This window comes from Euwallacea similis, chromosome 26 (assembly GCF_039881205.1).
Source record: "Euwallacea similis isolate ESF13 chromosome 26, ESF131.1, whole genome shotgun sequence".
NCBI classification, from domain to species: domain Eukaryota; kingdom Metazoa; phylum Arthropoda; class Insecta; order Coleoptera; family Curculionidae; genus Euwallacea; species Euwallacea similis.
The window spans coordinates 1,266,061-1,286,432 of NC_089634.1; the positions used below are offsets into that span (position 1 = coordinate 1,266,061).

The following is a 20,372-nucleotide window of genomic DNA, read 5'->3' on the forward strand; positions in this document are numbered from 1 at the left end:
AGAGCTATTTGACTTATCATCCAAGCTAATATTCAATATTGTACGCGTTGAGTTTAAAAATATAGTTATTCCATACCAGTTCATGCCAACAGTCCAATACCAATCGATTTCTGAACCTGATGGTTAGTTTTTTGCACCCCTCAAACTTTTGGCACCTCTCAAAACAAAAACAATAAGAAATTCGATGACAGGTGGCGCGTGAATATTTGACAGTTTTGAGATTGACAACTAAAAAAAAGTAATAATTATGTCATCCTAAGTTATTAGGATGGCCCTCGATAGGTATCGTCGTTCAGTTTGATGTCAGGTTTGAATAGCGTTTAATGTGGAACTTGGTCTAATATTTTCAGTGTGGTGGAATTACTCCCTTTTGCTATTATGTATTACTTTTAGATGAGCCCTGAATAATTTCATACCCTAAGGGATAGCTGATGGTTTCTCTGACCAAGGGGCTTCTCCTCTGAGTCACCTGGAGGTCTTTCAATGTCGTGTCATCCCTCGGACGTGGGGGGACAACCCCGTGAGTGCGTGTCGCGGCGTCTTCGTGTTGGCGGCGCCTCCCCGCCGTCGCCTTACGTAATTAGGCGGCCCGGCGGCGACGAGGGTGCGCGCCCGCGCATCACCCGTTTCCTTCTCCTGCCGTCTCTGCGCCGCCTCGTGCTTCGCTCGACTTTCGACGGTTTTCAGTCCCTTGCTATCGCCTGACCGCTTAGCTTGCCCGCCGAAGCTTTCTCAGATTCATTGTGTCTGTTTCGAGGCGCGCACACAGTATAACCAGACCACTCTCTCGTTAAGGATTTAAAAAAATTTGACTGTCTCCGAAACAACTTTCGCACGACATTGCGTGGGCGTGTTTTCGGACATCTGCTCGTGCTTGACCGCGTGAAGAAGGCCCGACACCGCGGTGCCGGCATTTCTTTCCCCTTCTCAAGAAGCTAAAGCTGCCCCGACACCGGTGCTTTTTTCGGAATTTATCAGCCGCAGCTATTAATGTGAGTTTCCATCAGACCCAAAGTAATTTGATAAGAATTTTCGCAATCGCAAAAAATCCAAAGTAACAAAACCCGAGGTATCGTTTCTCGTAAAAGTCAATGGTGCGATTCGCTGAGTAATTCTCACACCGCACCAGTTTTTACGTCAGCACTTTCGTGCAAAAGTTACATAAAGCCCGAATGTTTGTTAAGCAAGGAGGTTTTAATTGTAACACAATACAAACAATCCGTTTCATGCATCGTAAATCCGTTTTTTGTCGTCGGTTATGTGGACCTTGCCGGTTAATTCCAGCTTTGACTCATTTCTCCGAACTGAAAGCTCAGCGTTTTTCACCCGATTATGTATGCGCTTTACCGCAAACTATGGAGTTATTTTATCTGCAAAATCGCTCCCTAATTTTTGTTACAACAAAACAGCACAGTTGAAACTAATCAGGCGGGGCATGAAAGTTTAAACAGGCAACGAGCGTGGGCCGCTCCGATTTCGAAAATAGACTGAAATTTATAAATAAAACTTTTATAGTGGAAAACAGGACGATAACTCATGTATACAGTGGAAAACGTGTGCATTCCGTTAAGTTCTTTTGAAATGTATTCGTTTCTGACAAGTTTTCGACAGTTTAGAAAACGACTATAAGATTATACAACTCCTGCAACCGAGTCCTACCCTGAGAGAGCCATTACTAAGCTTCTTGTAACAGACATATCAAGTAACGTTTCTCTGTTTAAAACCATTTAAGAGATTGTTTTGGGATGTTCTCTAGTAGTAGCTAATAATCATTGTTGATTGATAGCAATTTGTCAATGTCTGGATGTTTTGATGGTTGAACATCATCGTCATTAACACACAAATATTTTGGCAAGGATGCCAAATTATGCGGCAGAAGGACTACTTGGAAAACCACAAAACATGTTGAGATTTAAAAAAATTTGTGCATTCTTGAGTGTCGATTTGAGTTATAAATTTGACATCCGTACAGAAAGTCGTTAGAACTTTACACTTGACGAGGAAGTTGTCGATTGTTGAGAGTGAAAAATATCGATAATTCCAAAAAAACGCTGAAAGTCAAAGCACGCATCTCACGCTTCCAACGTTGACCCGATTTTGAGAAATCACGAAGATGGTCATCGCCATCCTATATTTAGTGTGACGCCAAATGTCACACCACTGTGAGTGTAGTGTATGCGAATGTCTCGGAGGGATAGATCGTGGGCAAACGTAGCCACTGCAGTTTCGCCCGATCAAATTGCCCACTATTTCCACAAAATTTACGAATTTTCGTAATTTCTGAATTTGCCATAAATAAGGCCACGTTTCAAAATTCACCGTAATTAGGCATCGGTGGCACTGGGGCTGGCAATACATGATCCGTATAATACAGCATTTCCAGGTAATGATTCATTAAATATCAGGAATTTGGTTCTCGGTGGTTTCATTTAACTGAATTGTGGAATGTAACATAATTAACAATAAAATTTATAACATTTTCAATGTTTCACAATGCCTGCAGCATTGCTGTGCGTCGAAACTTAAAATACAAGGCCTTAATAATACTACATTATGACAATTTGATTCCGCAGGGAAAATTATTAACGTGTTATTTCCGCTTAGTATTTCCCCAAAAAAGATGTTTTATTCTGCAGATTTAAAATAACGAAATATTGACATATTTTCTGGAAATTTTAATGAACCGAAATATGGAAAACTGAGGTGATACTTGTGTTAGTTGTTAAGAGGATACTGTCTCATGAAAACTCACAGTATGCCGTCTTTCTGTGTAAAACCTTCAAAACATTCAACCCTCCACACATTCACTCGACCAAAATGAGTTTCAAAAAAGACGGCGAAATCGGAGGAAATGACATCACCTTGATTTCGTATGTCTTATATGCGCCGGTTGCGACCGCCAGCGCATGATACATTTCTGACGATAAAATAATGTCATAGGGGCACTAATACATGGCGGCCTTCCGGTCAAAAAATGGGTCCAATTTTCGTAGAGTGTCGGCAATTGTTTGCTGACGGTGGTCTTGATCCCTTTTACTATCCCGAACTTTTTTGTCGCAAGTCGTGTGTTTTTCGACCCTTGGAGTCCCTGTTCAATTTAGAAAGTTTTTCGTCCCTTTGCATGGTTTCCGCGTCTATGATCGTTTTCCAGTTATTAGCAACGGTATATTTCATGACTTCAAATTTTCATTTCCAGTTACATATTAAATTATGTTAAAATAGGATTAATAATCTAATGTAATTATTGTAAATTTCTATAGTTACAACTTTATTTACTACTCAAAGCATGAGTTGTTCAACCTTCATGATCTTCTAAAATCTCAAACTTTGGAAATATAAAAATTCACTTACAAAAGTTTGCAAATCCAGCTAATATACCTCTGATTTTCAAGGAATAAAATTGCAAATTTCTGTAATCATCAAGGATACTTTATGCTTGCATAATATAACTCAAATCAGTGGTGTAGCATACGTTAATTGTTCAAGTTTCCGAATTTTCTAAATTTTCTGGGTGCAGATCTTGCTTGTAAATCCAATTAGTACGCTTCTTATTTTCAAAAAATAAAGTCGAAGACCTTTGAATAGAAACTAGCGAACTTCAATATGTCGGAAATTGTAATAATTATTGTGATTAAGGCATGAAATAACTAATTTCCCGTCATTAAATGCAAAAATCAATTAAGTTCAGAGAGTTTTAAGACTTGAAAACTTGATACAATCCGGATCAATCTCGTTGCTTTTCTTTTCTTCCATAATTTTTTTATTTGATTTCAATATACGTACAAAATTTGAACTGAAAACCGCAAAAACTGACGGAGCTGTGAAATAAAATTTAAAAACTTTTGAAACTAATAATCATATATAGAATGTAAAGTTCGATTGAAGATTTCGCTGTTTAATTTTAGTAACCTGCCAATTATCGGACACCCTGTAGAATTCCTATTGATTTATGGGACGAATACGTAGTCTGATCGTCAACCAGTGTAATAATTTATTTCTTAGTAATCGGTATTTGGATGTATAGCAGAGACTAAAGACTAAAATGTGAAAAGTAAAAGTTTTATAGGGAACAATGCAAATCATATTTAATATTACAACTACAAAATATTTGAAGATGTGTGTGTTACCAGTATCCGACGTGTCTTCCTGCCAAAATGGTGAAAGGCCAAAATATTGGTTCATTTTTTAAAATTTTTGAATGCCTTTTGTGACTTCCTGAATCGAATTTAAACTTAAAACATTTAAGATATATTTTGACAGCATTATACAATACTTCATAATGCTTCTGCCTAGAATTTGCACTAATTTTTCTATAATTTGTTACATTAACAAACAGATTGTCCCCGTTATTTAATATTAAGAACGGGATTCTATTAGTGAAAGTTATTAATTTGATAATTTCCGTACAAACTGGTTTTGACTATGGTCATTAATTTTCATCCACTTTGGATGCAAACAAATCGAAAATCCAGTCTGTAGTACTTTTTGATTTCTAAACTATTAGACACCATTTAGACTCAAAACCGCAATAAATCTTTTGAATAGTCAATTAAAATCTAAATATTTAAATTATTATATTTTATATTTTAGAGTAATTCGCCCTTTCGAAACATTTCAAAGCCGTGCCCTAGGGTTAGCCTATGCAGCATAAAAAAATGTTCATAACCCACTTATGTCCTAAGTCCTTTCACTTCTCAATGCGTTATTGACTTTCAGTTTATTAGTAGATATTATTGGGAGAGGCTTGTTTCAGCTTCATTGTCGTTTGTTTTTTGAATCTTGTTCTACTTGAATGTCAAACCTTCGTGCGGGCTTTTTGTTTTTCTTTTATCCTTTGTGCATTTGATAGAAAAAAGAGCAGCGCACATCTATCGCCACTATAGAAAAAAAACGTATCCCAACCAATGTTTATAATAGCTTTCAAAAAAACGTTGTTTATTTATCCGATTTAGATCTCTAACGGCAGCAGCACATCTGCTAATTGATTTAGCGAATTGTTTGGGTTGCTTAAGGTCAAACAATCCAGTCAAAGTTTATTTTTAATGCTGCTTAAAACTTTCGGGCTCACTCGCCTATGATGGTGATGATGATCTCATTGGCGCCCAGTTTTTTTACTAGCTTAAATGGCGATTTAAGATGGCGTCTACACTTTTACAAATTCCGCATCAAACGTTCACTCAGCAGCGGTTTCGGGTCTTTAACATGCAGTTTCCGGCCTAGATTGTCTATACGGTAATAACCTCAACTTTTATCAAATAATTCCGGCGGTTTTGGTGCGGCTTTTGTTGATATATGGGACGATAAACCGCCCCCTCCCCACCGTCACCCTTTAATGCTCTTAATGAAATTTTGTTTACATTGAGCGTGTTTACACGGTATTAAGTGCAAACAGGCACAACACACCTCTATGTCACCGCGAAATCGATACTATATAGAGACGTCTTTTTTTGTCAGATTATCAAATAATAATAGTGCTTTGAACCGCTTAAAAAAATGTGAATTAATGCGATGATGTCATGGTGTCAGACAGATGAGGTTTACAAGACCATAACGTTTTCATTCTCCATTGTGTCGTTTATGGTGTATAGTTATGGTAATGTTAAGTATGTGACTAGCATTGTTTAATAGGTTTTGTATTAATATGGTGTTTGTAATACCAGCAATTTGCTTCTTCACTTGTTTGTATGTCCGTATTACATTATTTAAGGGGGACATTCCTGGACCTATACCAATTTTGTAGTTGCATAATATTTATCTTCATAAGCAGTTTAATATCAACGCCCCGAGGGCCTAAAGGGTCAAATTTGTGAACCAGTTTTGGCAAGTTTATATTGCCGGCCGTCGCTGTTTACTTGATTAAACAATTAGACGCAAACCGAGCTACTCCGAACAGAATCCATATTGCGTTCTCGCCTCGGCAATAATAATTGCGGCCACTCCCATGCAATTCGACAAACTTTGCTCTATGCTTTCAGGGTATCTGCAATTTGCCAGTAGCAACTTTTTTCAAATAGGGCCTTAATGCAGTCGGTAAGCCCCTCGGCCTGACCGACATAAAGTTAATAATTTGCAAGCGTAGCACAGATTTGCGAGAGGTAATGGGGCCCCCATCAAAAGATAGTTAAAAGCTCGTATAGCTTAGTTGGTCCGGGGTATTAAGTCGATGTTGGAATGACATCCCGTTCATTGGGCCAAGAATTCCAAGCACAGAGACGCATTCGGGCCTGAAACTTCCTTCATTAACAACGAAAAATCTGGCAGTTGTGTTAATTAGGAAATTCGCGTATGGTGAATAATGAATGAGTGTGGCGCAAAATGAATAATTCAATAGGGTTGCACCATTTGCACAGGAGTTATGCTCCGTTTACAGTGCGCATCACGCACGACCGAATATACGAAAAAATCATATAGAAGAGAATAACCTATTTAGGAACTGTCATCCATCGATCAGGTCTCGGGGGGGATAAATGAGCTGACGACCGAATGACGAAGTGGTTCGGTCGTAATGGCCGAAAGGTCGTGCCTGATAATCTCCTTTGGATCCATTTCGGGATTACATTTATCATATTACGCGTTTATTCGGTAAAGCCGAAGCTGGAGGCCGTGAATCAAAACAGGTGGTTCCGATTCAATTATCGACAGGTTTAATAATTGATTGATTCGGACATGTTTTGGACATTAATCCCGGCCAAAGATACATCCAGATATTATTTCGATTCTCAGTGTATGTGGCCGCTTTGTAACTCAAATCACGCGAAATTTCCAGAACAATCAAACCGAGATGTGAATCGTGACTTGAGCTTAGTTTACTTAAACCCGACCCTTGTCACTTAAGTGCGGTTGAGCTGAACCCGAGCATGGTGCATTACGGAAAGACAATTTTTTATGACAAATTGTTGTCATTGTGACATCAATGCGTTTCTTATGGACGTCAAAAGTTACGAGGGTTCAAATGTAACCTGGACTAACCTGAAAAGAGCCGCTTATTTACTATGGAGTGGACTAATACTCCAGTTTTACATCTAATTGACTTGTATAAAGGTCATGGATATCTTTGGAATGGAAAAAAGAACTGTTTAACAGTTTTGAAACTGTATACACGACACCTTCTAGAGAAAAAATAAACAAACGTCTATGTTCGTTCCTTTTATTGATCAGTGTGAATACTGAGAAACGAAAGGAATCCATGCAGAAGAATACGTTCGATTACACTTCTTCACTTAAGGTGCTTATTCACTGACCGAATGAGGATCGAACGAACATCGAATTGTGATTCCTGTGAATAAAGAAGTTCGCAGTTCGTTCGAACTTGATTCGGACGCAACTTGTTCGTGTTTCAAAATAAAACTCAAAACGAATTAACTTAATTTTTTTCGTTGGCTGATCACTCCACATTTGCTGCGTCTTATTGTACGTGTATTTAATCTATTACCCTGAATTAATATTGCTTAATAGAGCTCACCAAATTGGCCTGAATGTCATTGGCGTAGAATGATTCTAACCGTGTTGTTGAAGTTGCTTTATTTTTTTTTATAGCTTCACTGTTTGCGCACGCACGCTTCACTGTTTGCTCTAGAATTAGTTTGAAAATATCAATGTTTAAAGAGAAAACCTTGCACTACAAATCGGCGTAAGAGCCACTGACGTAGTGTGATTCCAAGGACAGTCTGAACCATATGAAATTTGTAAACCTTCATCAGAATTTCTTACACTTTTCCATATATATTTGGTCCCAAATCATGACATTAATGTATATCACAAAACGGTAATTTTCCCTAAATAATTCTCATCAATATTTCGATGACGGCCAGTGCATTGTGCCATCGTCGATAATTAGTTTAGGGCTGCCTGAAAATGCACGTCACAACACCGGGTGCGCTAAATTTTTATTTTAAAATGTCACCGTGGGCCGAGGCCATCTTTGCTGTATGACGTCGCTATAATTAATGACCCTGCACGTGGAATAATGCAAATCAGTTGATACTGAATCGGATGGGAGAATCCTCAATTACTTGCTTGGGTGGGCGACCATTCTTTACTTATCTAAGCCTTCAAAAAATTTTACTACAAGACATGTAAACCCACTTTTAATGGGTTGCTGATGTTCGAAAGTTAAACCCCCACGCAGGTCGGTTCTGGGATGGATGATAATGTACTCAAATCCTGAATCATGTCGGGATTAGCATTAGCAGAAGGTTGCAGTAGTAGTAGCGGACTACTTTGTGTATAGAAAAGCTGCAATTCGAATTTTAGATAATTTATTAAACAATGGAGAGGGCCCGACAGCCGTTCGCTTGTCGACATCATATCTGAAATCTCTTTTGTTGGAATAACAAAGCGATTGTTGAAACTTTAAAATTATGTGGACTTTACGAATTTATACTGGGATTTGCAGTCCTGCACCCGAGGTAATCCTGCAATTATGAAGTGACGGTCAGTGTGCCACGAAAGAATATACAAATAGTGTTTTTATCCACATAAATCTGGGATTAAATAAATAATTACCGTTGTTAATTTGAACCGACCTGATGGGCTAAATTCGGGAGACAAAAGGACGCCAACGTTCCTGCTGTTCCTGCCGGCTCGCCTGAAACCTCGGATTCCATTATCCGGACCCGGCGTTATTAAATTTAGTATTCGCAAATATTTACGGCATTATAAAAGGTAAAAGTAAATATTTACCGCCATTAGACTGACGATAAAAATCTATATTTACGTAATTTAGTTTTTACAGTTGTCGTTTTTGGTAACGGTATTACTTTCTTCCTGCAGCCAAACATGACAATTAAGCCATTTTGGCTGAAATAATCTTGATGATGATGATGCAGATGGAAGAAAATAATAGTAAATTAATTATTGTTTGTGAGATTAGTTTGAAAATCTAGATTCTTAAAGACAGGGGCACTACTGATATTCAACTAGAAATATAATATCAGATATACCAGGTATATATAATATACAGGGTGTTCAAAAATCTGGAATATACAAAATTAAATTTTACAACTCTCCGTAAAAAAGCGCGATATGTTATTTTTGCTGGGTTTAGATCGATGGTAAAAGAGTGTTGAACCCTAAAAAAATGACACCGTACAAATTTTATGAATTCTGTAAAGTAAAAAAGTTAAAGAAGTAAAAAAAATCTTTAAAACTTGACATCCTGGATATCGATAAGAAAGTGCCTTCACGGCATGTTTTAATGAAAAATTATCATATCAAAGCTTAAGATCCAACGGATTTACATTTGTGGATGCAGTTTTTAAATTTATGTGGGGATTTGTAAAGGTTGATGTAACTACAGCGTTATTTAGATTCACTGCTTTTTAAATTTTTTTAATTTTAAAACAGTTTTTACTTTTATCCGATGTTTTTATATTAAACTTGATGTTTAATATTTTGTGTTTTCACCATTTCAGAATTTACCTTTACACTTCAAGCAATTGCACAGTAATTTCGAATTATGATAGATATACACGTGGCACACTAGTTTCAACTTTTATCCCGTGCATCCGTCATTCGAAGCGACGATCATCCGAAAGGGAACCATAAAAACAACTTTGTTAGATAATTAATATTGTGGCAGTTATATATGAGTATATTATAACTGAACATCCGTCATCATGAAGGCGAAAACAAGAAGAGCAGAAAAAAAAACAAAAAAAAACAGAAACAGAAAAACCTTCCAAATCGAACATCTTGGCCTTGCCATTGGGTGAATTTTTTGCGTTAAAACCCATTTCAATCCCCGAAGCAATTTGCCTGTCAAGCCGAACAATTAAGCCGAAACTCGGCAAGAATCGCGAGGAAGGGGACTTGTCTTTGGGTTGCGTCAACAATGTCATTAAAAAGTAATGCTGTCAAAGCGCCTCGGAGCGGAGAATTTTTGAATTAATTACTACAAAGAGACGCTTTTCGTTTCGTTTCGCCACTTTGGGGGCCAAGTCATAAAATTTCATAATGTAACGGATAAAATATTGCAGTATTAAATTCCTCTTCCGTCTGGCTGCGTCTTTGGGAAACAGAGAGGCATTTTTAATTGGTATTAAGCCTCCCCGAGAAACTTGCACGCCGCTGGTCGCATTTTGTAGACGGACTCGGTGGGCAGTAAACGCCATGTGCGCCCCCCCGGGTGGGAGAGGGGATCTAACCTTAAACTTTGATTGTACCTTGTGCTACTACTTGCCTTTGTTGCTCACAAAGAATGTTTGCAACTTGGTATAACTAGCCAACTATCAGTAATGCGCGTTCTCTGCAAATGGGGCCTAATTAACTAATTAGCAGTTACCTCACAGCAGCGTTATTTCGATTCAATTTTGTCTTCATTAGGTTAACGACGCCAGGTATGCGGGTTGGAATGCTGTTATTGCTGATTAATTAACCCCAAAATTCGTAACATATTTTTCTATTGCCATTTAACCCTCGTAGAGAGAACGACAAACATTTCTGGCGTAACTGAGATGGAGCTATGCCAGCCCTGTTTGGCATGACGTGAGTAGAGTCTTGAACGATCATGGGACCCGCTTCATTAACCTATGGCTCACCGAATAAATTCCTCAAATTTTACTGCCGCTTATGTATTTAAATTCCGTTTGATAGCTTCTAAATAGGGACGTGGGAGTGTTTCAAATGGACAACAGGCCCTTTAGTTTAGATTTAGAATAATCATCGTCGAAGGCTAAGATAAATCACACAGATGAATAACTATTGTATTTATAGCGTGTGACCGTCTTCGTTAACAGTCAAGCGATGAACATGTATGGTCACGTCATCAAAGTCGCTTCGCATAAACATGTATGTGTATTGAAGCGAATGCCTGGATGCGGCTTTAGCATCCTTCGGAAAGGGGCTCCACAAAACGCCCGCCTAGAAACTCCGGCTATTATTAGCGTAAAGAAATTTCGTTGGAAACTGAACGAAAGACTCGTCTGCGTGCATAGCTCGGCACTGACGAAAATTCGAATGTCATATTTTTAGACAAGAATTTAGGTCGGTTAATGCTGTTTTTCCGAAACGTGACCGCGGCACGGCCCACGATACTTAAGCCGAAATTACATCAACGCTTATGGGTCGTGCACTCAAGCAGGTGGTTCTTGATTAATCACTCCTTGATCAGGTTGGTGGCAGAAAAAATTAAACGAAACCTCCTCCTCCACTCGAAAAACAATTTGCAGGTTGCGCAATTTTTTAAATTGGCTGTATATGCGATTGCGACAACGAGGTCCGAGTTTATGGACGTTTTCAAAAGTGACTTCATCATTTAGAAAGTTTTTATTTGTACTCGTTCTTCACCAGAGATTCTAATAACCAAATAACCCCTTTTCGGTAGCTATTCCTCCAAATGTTATGCTCCTCGCATAGTTCAGCATCAATTATACCGTTCTCATCATGTAGAACGAAAATAATCATTCTTCGAAAGGGCAGTAACGCAAAGCCGAATTAACATTTTCCCACAGATAACCCTTTCCCAGATCGCAAATTTATACGAAAAACCCGACCATGATTATGCGCCCCTCGATCGAAACAATCGCAGCATCTTATGCATTATTTAGGAATCAGCAATAATAATAATAATAATGTGTTTAAAAGGGTCCGCAGCACAAATCGCCCATCGATGACCGGTCTAAAGGCCAGATGGACGTCGCCCTTAACCCTTTTCTGATCCATAATATGCCTGGTTGCCACGTTTTTTAAGATTCGGATTCATGACGTAGACCCTTATTTGTATATTTATTAATATATATTATATATGTTTATATATAAATTACATATATACCCAATACAGCGAAGACTTTTTCTAATATACCGAAACAAGGTCATAGTCGCTATAATTTATGGTAGTACCAATTTAATGACACAACAATTTACACTTTACTCATGTAGTTGGGTGCGTGGGTCTGGTAAACGCGATTCTAGGAATGGAGTGTTGTTGACATTTATCAGGTTTATTTTTCAGGAATGAATCATTTTACAAGGTTAACTCGGGTTAGTACAATGCGCGGGGTGACGCAGAAAGGGCCCATGTAACCCAGGTAACTTATGTAGCGAAGTGAAAGTGTAAAGCAAAGAATTGTTATTGGGTTGTCAAGTGCACTAATAACGTTGTCGCAACTTGTGCTAAATTGGCGAAGACTGAAAAGGGTGATTTGATGTTTTATAGGCACTTGCACCAATGAAATTGAAAAGAGTGCACCTTAATACTATTTATTAGTCACATTTGTTATATAATTTGTGACAATAAACCAAGTTTAGAGTCCGTACTAACTTAAAGTCTCGCTCGGTATCAGTGACGTAACAATGCAATAATCCCTTAGAGCACTGTAATTTGAAGACGTCCCAAGTATGTACAGTATGTGTTCAAATTACATTCATGCACATTGCCCTAACATTGATCGATAATTTCCATGCACCTGTTATATTACACATGGTTAAATTTTCAAGTTGTGGGCCGTCACCTCCATGCAATATTAGGTCTGTTTCAACAGAGGAAAACCGATTCCAAATCGTCAGAAACATTATACCTATCGGATCTGCTTGTACATATTTTTTGTTATATTTCCGTCACTGGTTTCGATGATCGGGAGTTAATTTTTTTCTTGTTGAAACTGTGCCTTTCCGTTTAGCTATTTCTAATTAACTACTTACAACATTTTTATCGAAAGAATGCTGGACCTAAAAGCAGCAAGGTGAATAAATGACGTGCGCCTGGAACATTAAAATAACGTGAAATTGGTAAAAACTTTATTAACGAATTTAATGATCTCTATCTTTCCCTACGTTGCTCGACTTTATTGATCGCTTCCAACAAGAAGGAAAATCAATTCTCTTTTATCAAAAACATTGCAGAAAATATAGCATGAAATATATCCCGACCGGTATACAACGCATATTTCTTACTGTTTGTGATGGTCCGGAATCGGTTTTCCTCTCTGTTGGAACATATCTAATATGGCATGGAGGTGCCGGACGCACAATTTGAAAATTTAATCATGTGTAATATAACAGGCGGATTGAAAATTATCGAGAAATTTTAGAGAACATGCATGAATATAATTTGGGACGAAAAAAGCACGTGTGCACGTAGTGCATGAATGCCTTTTTTCTGATGCATATGAAATGCATTTTGTTTTAAAATTTATGGATAGTTTTCGATGCACGAGTTATATTCGAGGGAGAAATTCATAAACCAAATGTTAAGTATTTGTGAATCATGGACGTCAGAAACTTTATCGTGATTAAATGTTACTCTAATTACACTTGTTACTTAATAATGATATACCTGATTTTTAGCGATGAACAGGCGGTGCTTGGAGTTTTTACAATTTTTCGGGATTTTTTTAAGCTCTAATCGGATTCTTCCAGGTTTAAAAATACAGAAGTTATATATGTAGATGCAGTAACTCCTGTCTATGCCATCGTGTATGTATTTTTAATAGGTTTATAAATTCAACTTCCATTCGACGTAGTTCGGCCCTGCGATCAATCAAACTGCTTGTCGGATCGTTGCGTTGTCGGGTGCACAAAATATATAGTAGAGAAATGTGGCAATTGTGATTTTCAGATGCCATGCGATTTTATACGTATTTTGGATATAGTTTCCATATAAAACAACTATTGGGAAGGTTCAGTGTAAGCTGCGTAGGAACCTGCAGACTCCCTTGCCCATAAGCTCATTTGAGGGATATAACTTGATTGGTGCAATCGCAATCTTTAAGTCATCTGCAAATGCTGCACTCCATCATACATTTCTTTGCAAAGTTGAAATGTTAATACACAAAGTTTATTATTATATTTCTCTCTAATAATCCAGCCGAAATATTTCAAATTGTGTTTACATGCAGAATTTTTGTGGTCCAATAATATCTCGTGTTGGTCTGGCAACATTGTCGGATGAGGCAGCATCCCGCGTGTGCTGGGCCGGTCGCCGGTCGCGACGTTTGGTACACTTTGGCAGTGTTGCCCGAACAGTCGCGACCGAGTGACCTCATCACTTAGTGAGACTCGCAATAGTCTAATTTGCGCTTCGCTTTTGTTTTGCAGACGTCAAAAATCACCACCAACCAAGGCACCACCAAGCACCAGGAAGTTTAACATGCGCTAGAACCGAACCAACCACCTCCTCCGACAAGTGACAATCGCTTCCGCTTATTCGCCTGTTCGCTACTAAGCTACGTCGCTGTTGTGTTGCTACGTTAAGTTTAGTTCGCGTTAACCTCCTCAAAACCTGTACTGTACACCGCAACGTCACTCGAAAAATGGACAATAATACTAGTTCGACTTAATAGTTAATTTTAACACGCACGTGAAAGGAGTTTTCCAAGCGACGTAGACGCGTTTCAACAGAGGAAAAAGTCCCGAACGGTGGTAGTACCTTTTTGCGAATTAGCAGTACCGCTAGCAGCGCACGATGGCAATGGTGAACCTGTTGAATGGCAAAGACTCGCGCTGGTTGCAATTGGAGGTGTGCAGGGAGTTCCAGAGACAGAAGTGTTCCAGACCGGACACGGAATGCAAATTTGCACATCCCCCCGCCAACGTCGAAGTACAAAATGGACGCGTCACAGCCTGCTACGACAGCATTAAGGTAAGAATCCCCTTCATGTACTAAATTCATTGGAAAGTCGGACCGTTCCAGAGCAATTAGAAACACTTAAGCCGAAATTATAGATTCGCCTAACGTATCGTTAATGTAACGCAAGAAAATTAAATTAAATTAAGGATTTATGAAAGTCTCCATGACTTTCATAAACCCTCTTAATGTTATTGCTAAGGTAAACTTGTCATACAAAGTTGCGCAATATGCAGTTTTTTACGTAACTTAAGTTAATACCGACTATGCCGCACCAACAAAAATTGAGTATTTGCGGGTTGACACTGTTGATGGAAAACATACAAGTATTTATTGTTTATCCGATTATTTATTATTCTGTATTATTGGTACGATATCGTTATTTGATTAAATAATAATTTTACTTATTTTACATTCTATTTTCTGGTTTTCCCCGTGAAGATATATTGGATCTTTTCAAAAAATAGAAATTACAACATTGGCAAAGGGCTGTGCATATTTTCGTTGCAATTTGTACTTAGGGGAAAGAATACGTTACCGTTACGTTACGTCAATCAATAGTTCCAGTTGTAACCGCTAGTTGTACCAATATTTTAGTAGCTAAGTTAACCTTACCTTTACGCTGACGTTTGTAGTTTGTCGTGTATGTTACCTGTCGGTATATAAGCGCATGTATATAACTTAATCAATTCGGGGTCTAAGAAAGTGGAGTATTAAGTTTAGGTATGCAGCTTGTTCAGTTTTTTTGCAGGAGAGGACAATGAAATGTATTAGATACCTCCGTCCTTTACTCCATCAAGAACTTCCCTACAGTTCCTTAGATATTTGTTTTAAATTTTCGCTAAAGATATATATTTGGGTTATCACCACTAGATGAATCAAGCGATTGCATAAATCTACAGGTTGATGATTTTCTAGGTAGAGGTAAAATGGCAAAAATTCGACACCCTGTATTTGACAAACTAAACATCTGCGCTTTTTTGGCTTAATATATCTGGTTTTATAATCTATGAAATTACTACTAGAAAAAGCCGCAAATACCTTGCTGTATTTGGCACATCATCTATATCATTGACGTAACTATTTAGTGTCTGAGAATGTGAAATGCGAATTTAACTATATAATAAATAGAATTTCAAGGATTTGGTTAGTTCAGGCTCTCTAATTCGAAATAATCAAACGAATGAATGATAAGAAATGCTTCTTTTGTAGACTCTCAGTTTCTTAATAAGATCCTTCAACATCCCAAAGCAAATTTTACAGCACTAGGAATTTCAAGTTATTGATTGATTGTCGGTTTTATTTAGATTAATGATGATCTGAGAAAACTTGGGACAATGGAACCGCCTTAAAAAGACGTAATGAGGCATTTAGTGGATCACGTTTTCTTTGATATTAAGCGTTTGACAGACCGTCGAGAATATTGGAAATTATCGTTATTAGGAATATAGAGACAACAATAATTCCATAAGAAAGCCGATTTTTCATTATTATTATAAATTATTATTCACATTATTTTAAGACCACTTTCAATAATGTTGGTGGGAGTCGGTAATTAGATTTCGTTTCAATTCAAATCCAAGGGAATAAACGCTGATTTCAAAGAGATCTTTGTCAAAAAAGTTAAAACCAAATTGCGGCAAAGTAAGGGATATGTGACGTAATAGAGAAACGTATGTTGGTTGGAAATCATATAGGGTGGTCATATCTTTGAATGTCCTTATTCTACACTTGCGTTTCTGCACGCGCAGATTTGGAGAATCCGAAGAATCTTATAATTATTCATCTGGGGTTGAATTTTTCCTTAATCAATTTGACCTAATGACAGCGTTATACAAAACAAATTAAAAACAAAAAAAACTCATTTTAAATATATCGAACAAGAACTGTGGTAAGTCAAAATCGCAATTTCGAACGTAGTTGACAGTAAATTTACGTTACATTGTTAAATTCAATATAGGCTGACGTTGGATTCTTCTGAGTGACTGTGTTCAGAATGTTCATTTTCTATTGCATATCGTTGAAAAATTTAAGAAAAGAACAATATAAATCTTAAGATTTGTCAGTGGTAAGTTTCAGAAAATCGACTGTATTTGTTGATATACCATTTTCATATGGATTATGAAGAGAATTACTAATGTGTTTACAGTTACATTTTTTTAATGTATTTGTCTGAATTTTTGTGGAATCAAGCAACTGTGAAGAAGTTTTGTGGTTTTCTGAGGGCTTTTGAATTTTTCCAAATGAATCGTTTTAAGAGTTCGCGCTTCCAAACTCGTTTTAAACATCAGAAAATAAATTTAATTTGTGATAGGCTTACCTGTATTCCATAGAGAATTTTCTATATTTTTAAAATTCTTTAAACAAAAGTTACCCCCACAACATCAGACTTAGCCAGACTTTATTAACGATCTTAATGAGGAAAGTTGTATTATACTGATTATACAAGGGAGGGAAGTAACTTTAATACATAATTGTATTCATTGAAAGGTTTTTGTTGTTGTGAAAACCTTGTTATTTTAAAATTAACACTTCTCTCAGTAGGTAGTTTTCCTTTTGTGAGGTTATTCTGTAGTATGTATCATTCAGCAGTAATAGATGTTTGCACTGTATGTATTAAAATCAAAACATTTTCTCCAGCGTTTCGACTTATTTTTTAAAGCAAGAGTTTGCCCAAAGTATCTTTAAGGCTGATAAAGTGTTGATTATGGTCGAGTCAAAAAAATTGTATACAGCTGATTACATTCAAGAGAATATGGGTCATTACTGATGGCCATTAATACTCGATAAAAATGTCGGATTGCTGCGGTATATGTGACTTTCAAAGCTGTCAGCCTATGAACAAGCCGTTGTTTCTCCCTGGACTATACAAATGATGATTTTTGCCTGGCATAAGAGACAAGCAAATTAGACACATACACACATGCACAGATGATGTCTGAAACTCTCAGGGCGATTCTCGCTTTAGTCGAGCGTATCTGTTGCCAAGCAAGGAGAAAAGGCAAAAAACAGGTTCGACTTTAAATTGCTTCATCGTTTAAATTACGATTCGATCGCGGATCGGCCCCAGACGTTCGCTCAGTGTATTGTTCTCGGAACCGATCGCTTTTCTTGCACCGTCTAACCACCAGCAACTTTTGACTAAAAGTGTTAAATGACCAACCTGAGAGGAATTTAATCGAAGAAGGTTTCGAAAAATGTGTGACACAATTTGCTAGGAAACGATAAGAGTCGCGATGTTTACGGAGGGCGATTAGACCGTGTTTGCTGTATTGAAGTCGACGATAAGTTATCGGCAAGTTTTCCTTTAAATTGCCAATAAGTTATTTTATATTTTTGTAGTAGGGTCTGTGAAAGCCTATTTTTAGCTGCAGTAATAAAACCATCATCATAAAAATAAACGAATTTATTGCATGATATAAGAAGGTTTCCATATCGCCAAGTTTTTTTGGATAAAAGTTAAAATGGCGTGGCTTAATAGGCTTGCAGGAGTGAAATCGGCTTTAGTCATAGAGAACGGACAAAACTAGTTGGCTTTAGATTCGCCTATTTAATAGGCAAAATAATTCAGTCAAAATCGTCCCAGGTCTGTGGCACTTAATTAAATCGAGGAAGTCCTCCATTGTTTCGCTTTCGAGACCTCTCGCTCAGCACAAATTGAGTTTAACCTATATTCAGGGCTGTATTTATCGCCCGGTTCACTCTCGCCCCCTCGTTTTATCAGCTGATTCCTACGCCTCAATGTTCCTTTTATTCCTTTAGTTTATCGCCGAGACCTCCAAGTTTGGACGGACTAATCGTAAATTGGTCTAATTTTATTCATCAATCTCGAAGAACGAGTTTAGCTCCGAAGGACACTGTCCGTCTTAGTTGATTTGCCAATCCATAGGGGGATTAGGGGCGAGTAAAGGGGTAACGAACAAAGCTCTTCCTCCCCACGGCGATCGAACAAAACGGCCAGAAACAATAAAATTCCTTCAGAGAAAAGGATTATTATGCCGTGGTAACGATTGCAAGGCTCTCGGTGAGGTCGTAAGGGAATAATGGCGAAATTTCAGCATGGGTTTTCTTTTTCTGCTTAATGGCAATGGCAAGACTGAGGCGGCATTTCGATGCACTTTAACAGTTTCGATATGGAAAATGGTTTCCTAAAAGAGCGCCATTCTTAACGTCACTGAGCAACAACAGTAGCCATCAGAGACAATCATTTAATTGGATTTTGTCGATAATGATTAAGCGATTGCGTAACGAATTTCACGCGCCCGAGTGGTTATTAAACAAACATGAGCCGCGTTTCGCCAACAAACCAAACGAAGACCAGACTGGAGATAAAATTTACATAAACATAAATTACACCTGGGTTTGTTCACCTTTAGAACTGCACCCAAGGCCTCATCGATTGTATATGGTTTACATGTATTACACCGAGCGTCCGGAAACCTTTAAATTGTGTTCGCACAAAAAAAGTGAAAATGGCCTTGATCAGTTATTGCATCACTGGAGAATTGGATGAATTAAAATTTAAATAAAAAATTTAATTGAATGTTATAAATAGTCATAAGATCTTATGATTGGTTGGTCGAGTTTGAAAAAGTGAGATATTTGCCAAGATAAATATCGTGGCGCACCACCGTTAGGCAGATGTTAGAAAGGAATAAGTATATAGAAAGTCGGTAGTGGTCTCATGATATTAATGAGAAATCAGATTTTAAAGACCAATTAATTGTTCAGGAAGCCCCTATTGGGTACAACAACGATGGAACAAAATCTGACGATCTGATGAATTTGATCTGAACGCGATCTTTGCTTCAATAAAAAGTTTTAGCGCTATAAACGAACATGAGGAATTGAACGAAGGTAAGTTACGCATCGGGAAAGTATCACCTGAATTCCATTTTAAGGTATTACACTATTAAAGCTAATATAAGCTGAGCTACACAGTAACTTGCAAATGTTTGGTAATGAAGTGTTTCTCATTTCAAATTTGTCTTAAGCATTTTTATCCAGATAGAGGTAATTTTTCATATGCCAAATGTCAAGATTTACGATTCTCTCTTTCATTAGAGAAATCTCATCAAATCAAGACAGTTCTCGATAAAACTGTCTGCTGAAGAAATGAAACTTGATGTAGTCCTATTCGTTTCAAGTTTCAACTGCTGCGTAGTTTTCGATTTGAATGCGAATTTCAGTTTCATTTAACTGAAATTTAAACAGTTAAGATATTTAAGTGTTTAAAAAAGCGAGGTAATCTGCTGATAAAACACTTTTGCGATTATAATTTTTGATAATCAATAATTATGCATTGTTTTGTTTTGTTTTTCGTAGCCAGCGATCTCTTCAATAATTCTTGAAAGTTGAAAATTTAATTAGGAAATAAACAAAAGTGTAGTAAAGCAAATATCCAAGGTGAATTTTACAGGAAAAATATCGTCTTTGTATAATTAGAATTTTGGAAAATTATTAAGAAGATTTTTATTTCTTCACACCCATAAAGTTTCCTCATGCAGATTGTTGATATCTAGTTAGGAAAATTTGGAACAACTCACCTCACAATAATCGCAAAATTCAGTTTAGGTTCATACAAGTTCTTTTCGTTTGGCTAAACCTTTATTATCTAGTTAAAGCTGATGGTGAGGTATGTCTTCCTTTTATGGAACCATATTAGATAGTTTTCGGATTTATCAATCAACCACTCTAAGGTTACCCAATCCATCCATGCCATTAATCTTTTTTTTTTCACGAGAGGGGTGGACTAAACCAAACCTTGACCGATTCACCATCACCATCATCGCAGATGTTCGTTCTTGGG

General features: G+C 37.4%; 1 protein-coding gene across 12 annotated transcripts in view; it reads left to right on the forward strand.

Annotated features, from left to right (window-relative positions):
* Positions 1-20,372, forward strand: part of LOC136416982 (muscleblind-like protein 1) — a 125,315-nt gene that overhangs the window by 6,787 nt on the left and 98,156 nt on the right. For 10 of the 12 annotated variants that reach the window (XR_010752762.1, XM_066402437.1, XM_066402432.1 and 7 more), the window contains exon 2: positions 14,035-14,578. Coding sequence is in view for 11 of the 12 variants with exons in the window: in XM_066402437.1 (XP_066258534.1) it covers positions 14,402-14,578 (177 nt within the window). In the remaining variant the exon portion in view is untranslated. Of the gene's footprint in view, positions 1-679; positions 993-13,797; positions 14,579-20,372 lie in introns of those variants that run through there. The other 2 variants (XM_066402433.1, XM_066402434.1) reach the window with 2 other exon arrangements.